Source organism: Nymphaea colorata, chromosome 2 (assembly GCF_008831285.2).
Source record: "Nymphaea colorata isolate Beijing-Zhang1983 chromosome 2, ASM883128v2, whole genome shotgun sequence".
NCBI lineage: Eukaryota > Viridiplantae > Streptophyta > Magnoliopsida > Nymphaeales > Nymphaeaceae > Nymphaea > Nymphaea colorata.
This window is the reverse complement of record NC_045139.1, coordinates 4,899,433-4,909,579: the sequence shown is the minus strand read 5'-3', so window position 1 is coordinate 4,909,579 and position 10,147 is coordinate 4,899,433. Positions and strand designations below refer to the sequence as shown.

General features: G+C 40.3%; 2 protein-coding genes across 2 annotated transcripts; both read left to right on the top strand.

Moving 5' to 3' along the window:
- The first annotated feature begins 711 nt into the window (after window positions 1-711).
- Window positions 712-1,239, top strand: LOC116246792 (non-specific lipid-transfer protein A-like). Its single transcript, XM_050075755.1, has 2 exons — window positions 712-1,073; window positions 1,230-1,239. The coding sequence occupies exons 1-2, from the start codon at window positions 712-714 to the stop codon at window positions 1,237-1,239; spliced, it is 372 nt and encodes a 123-aa protein (XP_049931712.1).
- Window positions 1,240-3,624: 2,385 nt separating this feature from the next.
- LOC116248481 (2-hydroxyacyl-CoA lyase) lies at window positions 3,625-9,055 on the top strand. Its single transcript, XM_031621285.2, has 2 exons — window positions 3,625-5,106; window positions 8,531-9,055. The coding sequence occupies exons 1-2, from the start codon at window positions 3,691-3,693 to the stop codon at window positions 8,843-8,845; spliced, it is 1,731 nt and encodes a 576-aa protein (XP_031477145.1). The 5' UTR covers window positions 3,625-3,690; the 3' UTR covers window positions 8,846-9,055.
- Window positions 9,056-10,147: the final 1,092 nt, after the last annotated feature.

The window sequence follows — 10,147 nt, the reverse complement described above, 5'->3', positions numbered from 1 at the left end:
TCAGATCTTAGATCCAAGACTATCGAACTCAACCTTAGTTATATCACATGTAACCTTTAAAAACAACATTATATGTGGCACTTTGGCATTCTCATCAGAATCTCTGCTATGTATTTAAAACAAGTCATATATTAAAAAAAAAAAATAGTTGAGACCCAATGTACATATGTCATGACTTTATTATCTATATGGTCTGACTTTGAAAAAAAAGTGAACGCAAAAATATACATTTTCTCTATATCATTTGATGCATTTTCAACAAATTTTACTTTTCATTTAACGAAACTTAGACTTGCAGAGTACTTCCAAAGGATTAAAAAACTGATCTTCACTAAAATAATCACACTTCCCGCATTTGCAGAAATACAAAGTAAAAACCTACCTTATATTGAGTGCATACATAAACTCCTTGCAATATATATACATATATATAACCTAGCCGTGGACTATATATATATTTATATATATATTCTGATTCTCTGTGATTCTTTCGTGCCTAGGAGAAGAATGGGAAACCACGTGCCGATGGAGACTGTTGGCGGTTCTCATTTTAAACTTTATTTTCGATCCTAATCTGTCTGCAAGTGCGCCAACTTGCTGTATAAATACCCCATCGGAATCTTCATGGAAGGTACCCACGCTCTTACACACCACACTTGCTCTCTCCTTTTTCTCTTCCTCAACTTAAAACTCTCAACTCCAAACCCGAAGATGGCCAAACTCTGCGACCTGATCAAGTTGGTCGTGGTTTCAGCCATGATCTTCCTGGCCTCTGCCAGACGCAGCCACAGCTTGGATGGCGCATTTGAGTGCAATTCGCTGTACAGGATGACGGAGTGCTGCCTGCCGTATGTCACCGGGATCGCAGACCGGCCGTCGCCGGAGTGCTGCAACACTGTGCAGCGCCTCAAGAACATGGCCAACAAGAGGGAGGAGGTGGTGCAGTACTGTCAGTGCTTCCAGGCCAAGGCACTGCTCCTCCAGCACTTGAACGAGAGCACCCTCAGGACTCTTCCAAATGACTGTGGCTACTCATTTCACAGCCAGGTTACCCTGGATTGTGACTGCAGCATGTAAGATCCTCTCTCTCTCTCTCTCTCCCTCTCTCTCTTATTTTGATATACATATATATATATATATTAATTATCATTTAATATTAGGGCTCTTTTAATATGGTCATGGAAATATCTTTCTGGAAGTTATTTTAACATTATTGTTTCTGTCCACAGGATCGCCTAGCCAGTTTGGAGGCACTTTTGAAAAGAAAACGCCAATTCCTGGAGTCCTTGCATGCGTCCATCTTTTTCTGATCAAATAATGGTGACGCTTTAGCTGCTCTTGGACTCAGAGAGATCAGAAGGAGTTATATTATATATATATATATATAAAGTAGATTTGGGAAGAGACAACTGTAAAAAGGTTGATATATATATGCTGTTGCTTTTGTTTCTTCTGTAAACCTTTTGTGTTTTTCTTGTACGGATCCCTGTCTGTACATGATGATCATATATAACATCCTTTTCTGCTTACAAATTAGATTCTCAAACGGCATGTGTTTATATATATATATATATATATATATATATATATATATATATATATAGAGAGAGAGAGAGAGAGAGAGTCGTGATAAATTAACTCGTGATTAGCAGCTTAACATAAAGTGGTAGAACTAGAAATTTTAGCTAGACAACGTTAAATAGAAGAATGCAGGGTTGGGAAGTTCACCGCCATTTTTTGTTGCAAATGGACAACAAAGAATTGACAGATGAACAGAAGACACAAACCCTCAACAGATTGGATTCTAATTAGATGTACCACTAACCATCTTCTCATTTTTGGATGTTTACATATTCTTTCTTGATCTAGATTCAAATACGAATGTAAAAAAATCTTATACTACATCCAAACTCGAATCCAAATTCACAGTCCAAACCCGATTTTCAAAGTCATATCCGAATACAAATCCGAGTTTTTATAGGATATTTACTCGAAACTAAATGTAGTCATAACCCAATTCCAAATATCTAAATTCAATTGGATGTTATTTCTTAAATGCAAATCCAATCCGATTTCTTATTGGGATGTTAATTTTTTTTTTCTTATATGAGAAAGCACAGACAACACTTTAGAAGCAAGTTACAATTTGAAAAATAAAAAATTTTACAAAATAATATATCATAAATCTACTTCCACTCAAAATTAAAGGGTTTAGGGCAACACATATTCAATCATGCCATGCTTGAGTGTAAAAGACCAAAATGCCCTTGAACTTGAAAACAGAAAATGAAAGGTAGACCTCATATAAGTATAAAATTGAGAATTTAGAATTGCTTTTAAAAGACAAAAATACCCTCACACAAAATGGAAAATACCTTGAAGCATTGAAAAAGTGCCTTCAATTCAACTTCAGGTCTTTTCACTTTTCTCACATTTATTTTTTTATTTAGTGAAAACTGAAACACTTCTAAGGGCACCAAATTTCTAAGATATGTTACCAACCAGTCATCACTTTTGAGTGCCACGACATCGCTTCTGGAACCATGTCAACAACAAGGGACCTTGCCCTCTTGAACAGTCCTTCTCACAGTGGGTCTCCTTCATCTTATCTGTTTCAGCAAGCTGCGCATTCACGACTTTTTGCTTTTGATGCTTGGGTACCATCTTCAAACGTGTGATCCCTATCTAGCCAGCACAATCGGGGTCACTTGAGCTAGTGTAGACCCAAAGGTCCGCAGAGAGAAGGGGGAGTAGACGGAGTTAGTTAAAGTGTTCTTGCACAAGAGTTTAGAATCGAAGACTAGGTCTTGGTACAACTGTACCCAGACCATACAGGAATTTTTTGTGGGAAACACTGTAAGCTGACATAAAAGGTAGATCTACCACCAGACTGTGTTAGATCTACCAAAAAAGTATTCATTTCAATAACTAATTTACAATATTCAACTAAATGGCAGAAGGTTACTTATTAGGCATGTTCAATATGGTCAAAAGTGGATCTGGGATCTGATCTGAAATAGGACAACGCATTGCATATTGGAGCAGAATCCGAATCAGTACACTAGAAATTGACAAAATCTGCAAACGAAATCTGAACCACTTGAAACCCTAATGAAATAGTATCACGAACAAATCGCAACGTAAATAAATGACACAAAAATGATTAAAAAGTAAAACGAAAGTTAGCAACAAAACTGAAAAATGCTTCATGGCTACACGCTTGCCATTCCATTTTGACAAAAATGTAACTGAATATTTTGTAATTGATAAATACTTATTTTATTAGGTAGATATTTAAAAAAAAATAATAATCAAGGTTTAAAAAAGAAAAATAATAGATTTTTTGGTGATGCTCTCCAAAGCCGCCCTAGTTTACACTTATTTAGACAAAAAGAGGTGCAGTTATAGGAATAAACGGAAGGAATGGACCCATTTTTGGAATTAATACTCAAGTCGCGGTCCATAAAAGAAAATTTTCAGCAATTGCCGTACCGTAACGGCCAGCGGACAGCAGTGGGATGATAACGGATCGGGTATTGTAATAAGACCCGACCCGGACCACCGTAGTCTCCCCCACCAGATGGAGCCCATAAAGAGCCCCCAATCTGACGGAAGCACCAAAGCAGAGGAGGATTCCTTGTTCTCTTTCTCCTCTTCTGCAACTCCCGAAAGTGCGGAGCTCAGGCGTAAATGGCGGATGCCCGGGAATCCCTCGTCGACGGCAACCTCCTGGCGGCGAGAGCCTTCGCTCGCGCCGGCGTTGACCACATGTTTGGAGTAGTCGGCATTCCTGTGACTTCCTTCGCCAATTGCTCCGTCTCCGAGGGCATCCGATTCATCGCATTCCATAACGAGCAGTCGGCCGGCTATGCCGCCAGCGCTTATGGTTACCTCACTGGTAAGCCAGGCGTTCTTCTTACTGTCTCTGGCCCCGGCTGCGTCCATGGCCTCGCCGGGCTCAGCAACGCCATGATCAATACTTGGCCTATGGTCTTGGTGTCCGGCTCCTCAGACCAGGCCGACGCCGGAAAGGGCGATTTCCAGGAGCTCGATCAGCTTGCGGCCGTGAAGCCGTTCGCAAAATGCGCAGTCAAGGCCACGGACATCCGGAAGATCCCGGAGCTCGTGTCGACCGTCGTAAATTCCTGCGTTGCTGGGCGCCCCGGCGGGTGTTACCTTGATTTGCCGACCGACGTTCTCCACCAGACTCTCCCATACGGCGAGGCGGCCGATCTGCTCGAGGCCGTGCAGCCTTTCGTTCCCGCGTGGGCGGATGGGGACCCTAGCGGGGGAAGAACTGCGGTTTCGGAGGATAAGATCGAGGCGGCAGTCGCTGCTCTCCGGGGAGCACAGCGACCGCTGGTGGTGTTCGGGAAGGGGGCAGCCTATGCGCGGGCAGAGAAGGGTCTTAGGGATTTCGTGGAGATCACGGGGATACCCTTTCTTCCGACGCCGATGGGCAAGGGTTTGATTCCGGATACACACCCGCTTGCCGCTACCGCGGCCAGGTCTCTGGCGATCGGCCAAGCCGACGTCGTGCTCGTTGTCGGTGCGCGGCTCAATTGGCTGCTCCACTTCGGGGAACCGCCGCGGTGGTCGCCGGAGGTGAAGTTCATCCTGGTGGATGTGTCGGAGGAGGAGATCGAGTTGCGGCGGCCGCACGTGGGAATTGTGGGGGACGCGAGATTGGTAATGGAGGCGATGGTGAGGGAAGTAAAGGACGATCCGTTCTGCCTCGGCCGGAGCCACCCGTGGGTGGAGAAGGTGCGCGCTAAGGCAGAGGACAACGTGAAGAAGATGAGCGCCGGGCTGGAGCGGGTGGTGGTACCCTTCAACTTCCTGACGCCAATGAGGATCATACGGGATGCGATCCTTAGTCTGGGGAGCCCCAGCCCTATCTTGGTCTCCGAGGGTGCCAACACTATGGACGTCGGCCGGGCCGTGTTGGTGCAGACTGAGCCTCGGACGCGGCTGGACGCCGGGACGTGGGGAACCATGGGTGTCGGGTTGGGTTACTGCATCGCAGCGGCGGTGGCGGAGCCGAAGCGGCTGGTGGTTGCGGTCGAGGGCGATTCGGGCTTCGGCTTCTCTGGCATGGAAGTTGAGGTATGAGATTTTCTTGCATCGCGTTTCTTTTGGCCGTGTCCTTCCTTTACTAACCTAGGCCCTGCTGAAATGCACTCACTTTTTCTGCATCTGTGGTATACTTTGCGATGTCGCCTTCTGTTCGGTAATGTAATATTCTGTTTTTCCTGGATAAATGGGCATTTTGCTAACACGTTCTCATGGTGCTGCGTTTGTTCTGTTTTTCTTACTCCAATTTGGATTAGCAGAATCCCTTGATCATGGAATTTTCAGAACGCTATCTGGAGTTTTTAAGATATTAAATAGCTTGGTTATGCTCGAATTTTTAATGATCAACGAACAGTAACCCAATTCAGGGGCCCGTTGTATTTCCCGTTTTGGTATGGTGCACCTGAATTAAGCTAATAAGCTGTGTGGTTTTTTTCCTAATACAACCAGAAAATTTATGGTTAAGTCAGGCATGCGTAGCTGAATGCACATGGCTTAGTATGCGAACTTGTTTGGAATTGGAAGATCTAAGATAGCAGCCTCTCTGTATATTGTTTGTCTTTCTCAAATTCAAGAAATGTTGCTCTATCATAACCAGTGGAGGACATTTGCACGCTCAGCAGGGTCGCTGACCCGACTACTTTGTTAGTTTGATTTTGAGTTGCAAAAGAAAGGCATAAAGCTGCACCATGACATCTTATGATGTCTCGTCCGAATGAATTGGTTAGTACTGAAAATGCTAGAAAAATGATCGGAAAGAGTAATAAGAATGAAAAAGAAAGGCACTTAAAGGGCAGTATTCTTTTTGGTTACTTTTAAGTATAGTCACAATTATCATTCTCGGGTTTTATCTGCAAAGTCTTTTTCGGGCATTAAATTAGAACGTTTGTTTTTCTTGAATGAATTTGGGAAATTAAATAAAAACAGAAACATGTTATATATATATATATATATATATATATATATATATATATATATATAACATAGAGAAAATAAGTTTTATATTAATTTTCTTACACATAAATTGATAAAAGTATGAAATATTTATTTAAATGTTAAACCTAAAGCTGTATAATTTATTTTGAAATGCTTTTTCTTGGGAAAATCTTGCGATCTTTGTAATATTTTTTTATTGTTCCAAAAAAGAACTTACAGTGTACAAATAAAAACGGTAAATAAAAAATTAATTTATGTTTGTTTAGTGGAAAGTTTGAAAATCTGGCTTCTAATGATGTTCTCTACATCAAAAGTTCTTTTTAGAAAAAAAAAAGTTTGGGTGCTTAACTTAATGGCCACATATTCATAGATGTCCACTATGCCAAATCTAGCAAGCCTAGTTGGTATAGAAACGTTGAGGCACTGTTAAATTTGACCACATAAACCCAGGAGCTATTGGTTCCATACAACAGGCTTTCTAAATGTAGTTGAGAAGGTGATCTGGTTGATTGTGGATTTGTGAATTATTACAAACGAACTTTTCTCAGTTGGGGTTTGGCCGTTTTCGTGACTTGTGATCAGCATTGAGGTAATCTTGTTGTGACCTTATAAGAATCAGGGATGATTGGATTTAACATAACAAGACTAAAACAACTCAAGTATTCCCCATTTGAACCTTATCTGGCTTCGTGCTTTCCTTTTTTGGTTTCTTTCATGTTTGACAACTGATTTTGTAATTTAATAGTGATTAGCTAGTTAGCATTAATGGCACATCAGAATTGCTAATCAATTATTGAAATGCCTAGCACATCAAATGAAAACTAAGCCTAAAGCTGTGGAAAGAGGCTAGGTGCTACTGCTTACTGAGTTCATTGGATCAACAAATGGAGTTGATAGGAGTTATGATCCTTGTAGTTGGCACTTTTATGGTATGTGTCATTATTGCACATGGTTTGACTAGATATTTGATTGTCATGTCCAATCAGCATTTGTTAGCTGCTTGATTATGTTTTACTCTATGTCACACGGGTGCGGATGCGATACGGGTGCGGATACGGCAATTTTCAAAATTTTCGGATACGCGGACACGGCTACATTAAATATTCTAAAAAATGATAAGATTAAAAAAACATTAAATTAATAGTTCACTCTTACAATCTTGTGAGAAAATGTGTTTTATCACAAAAGTACTAAATATTTGAAAGGATTGTTCATGGAAATAATTGGATGCATCACAAAAAATTGATAAAATAAAAAAAACATTAAATTTTTATTTTTTAGTTTTTGCTGTGTCCTAGCCGAGTACCGTGTCGGAATCGCCATGTCGGCGAGTCGACACAGGTGCGCGGCCTCTTTAGCCGCGTCCGTGTGACATAGGTTTTACCACATTTAGTTCTATATTTGTAGTATGACTAGATAGTATTTACAAGATTGTGGTGATTTTTATCCTCATAAACATAGTTCAGATAGGTGAAACCTTACCAGAATCATTCTGCCACCATTTCAAAGTTGGCTTTTTTCTCCGATTAACATGTACAGTGACGTGTACATTTATGTCACTGTGTATGCTGGGTACAGGTCACAGGAAATTTCAAGTTCACAACGAAGTGAAAGGAAAATTAGTCTGTTAATCTTCAACCCATATCCTCAATGTAGCAAGATACAATGTAGCAAGATGATAACTGCTATTGTATATGGTCACTAAGTGAAGCATTTAACAATTGGTCAAAAATACTATACATACTTTCTTTTTTATCATCTTGCTATATTGAAGTCATGTTTGAAAGTTGAAACAGACTATCTCCCACTATTTCCTTTTCACTTAGTTGTGAGTACCTCAAATCCGGCTTCGTCATAACATAAATAAATAATTATGTATATAGTTCACATAAGGCTAGTCATCAACCACAGAATCATGTTGCTTAATGCTGGGGTAGGTTGAAACAGATCTATCTCCCACTAATTCCTTTTCACTTAGTTGTGAATACCTCATATCCAGCATCGTCATAACATCAATAAATAATCATGTATATAGTTCACATAAGGCTAGTCATCAACTGCAGAGTGCAGAAGCAGGTTGCTTAATGCTTGGGTAGAAACTTGTAGAAGTGTACTATCCAGAGAAATTGATCACAAATCATTTTCAAAGTTCAAACTATGGAGAGAAATGCCCAAGGACCTCGGATGCAATTTTTTGAGAAGTTTAGTGCTGATGGTTGGGGTGATTTAGCAGTTGAGACAAAATGTTAGAGACGGAAGGATAAATGATATCCAAAAATCAACATTCTTCTGGGTGTGGTGGCAGTTACTAATCTGCTCATTCATCTGTCCTTTTCCTGAGCTGATGTAAAATTCTTCAGATGGTTGTATTTGTTTGTTGAAGTGCATGGGAGTTTTTATTGTTTTTGTGCAGTTTAGCATATATAACTCTTTTACTTGAGAACTGGAATTCTCTTTCTGTTCGACTTTTGATGGTATCATCAGCCTTAATTATTGGTTGCTCTTCTACTTTTCTGTTTAGACGGTGGTACGATACCAGTTACCTGTGGTTGTGATTGTCTTCAACAATGGTGGTGTCTATGGTGGGGACCGGAGGAACCCAGAAGATATTAAGGGGCCTTACAAGGATGATCCTGCACCTACTTCTTTTGTTCCTGGTGCTGCATATCACACACTCATGGAAGCTTTTGGAGGCAAAGGCTACCTTGTTGGTACACCTGAAGAGCTTCAATTTGCTTTGAATGAATCCTTCTCTGCCCGTCGTCCAGCTCTTATAAATGTGACAATTGATCCTTATGCTGGAGCTGAGAGTGGAAGAATGCAACACAAAAACTGATGTCTATACTTCTCCAATCTTCCACAAACTTACCTTTTGAGTTTAAGTTTTCATAGTATTAATAGTTGTTGTACCACTGAATCTGAGGGTGTGTAATATTCTATCATTCTGTGCAACTATAGGATAAAGTTATGGCAATTTGTACGGACAAGTTACTTGTCTGTAATATCTTTTGTTAATTCTTCATGCCCTTTTTGTACTTGTTTTCAACTCTATTTAGTTTGTACAATGATGTATTTGTGAATATTGGAGGAGCTAGCTGAAAAGATCATTGCTTTTAGTTGAAGAAATCTATCTAAAAATAATTTAGCTACGTTATACTCTTTTATCAGGTAGTTAATGCCAATGACCATTGTTATGTTGATTGCATTGGACACGAATGCGCGGCAGCTGTTGGTGTTCTATGGCATTGGTGCCTTACAATCTCCCTCTTTTTGTGTGATTTGCATGCCCTGCAGTGGGAATATTTTATTTCGTTCATGAAAATAAGCAGTGGTAATGATTTGTAGATAAATATTGGATGTTCATTGGAGTTTGACTTGGTCATCATGTAAACACACATAACCTGGTACAAGATGCTTCTGAGGTAAGAAGTGATCGTGAGCTCTAACTTGTAGTGAGTTTTGGTTTTTCTGGATACATTCAGATATAGTCAAGTTCTTACTCAAGCTATGATGCATGTCAATACTGAAGAACCTGGCAATCTGGCATATACAATCAGGACAGATCTTTTGTCCGGATATATTGATCTTGAAGTCATATTGGACAAATGGCGTGCTATCTGCTTTATGGCAAGGTTGCAATAAAACATTGGTAATATCAGTCTGCACTCTGCAGCCCATAGTTATGATCAGCTGATTATTTCCAGTAACCGTATATAATGTTATCTTGCGCTTGTGGTGATGTTCTACACGGTTGGAGGTTGATTTGTCAATACCCTGATATCTGTCTTTCAAATTCTTCCAGTTTCTGTTGCCGTGTGCCTGTTGAACATGTCATCAACAGCTTTAGATTCTTGTATGAATGTACAAAGGTTGAGAAGGATTGCCAGAGCATGACAGCTGAAGGTGTTGCCAATCAAAGAAAGTTGGTTGTTTCTCAGACCAGTCTTTGAGTAACTTCTCCATGTTTTGGCAGTTGCAGGAGAAATTTTGATGTATGCAGCCAAAATCAACACGTTATTCCAGTAAAGGATGGAGTTTGGAAGAGCAGAATCTATATAGCGAACCTCGGACTTAAAAAGGCAATATCTCATGGTTTTAGATGTGTGCAGAAGCTGTAAAAATAGCTATCAATGGGTAA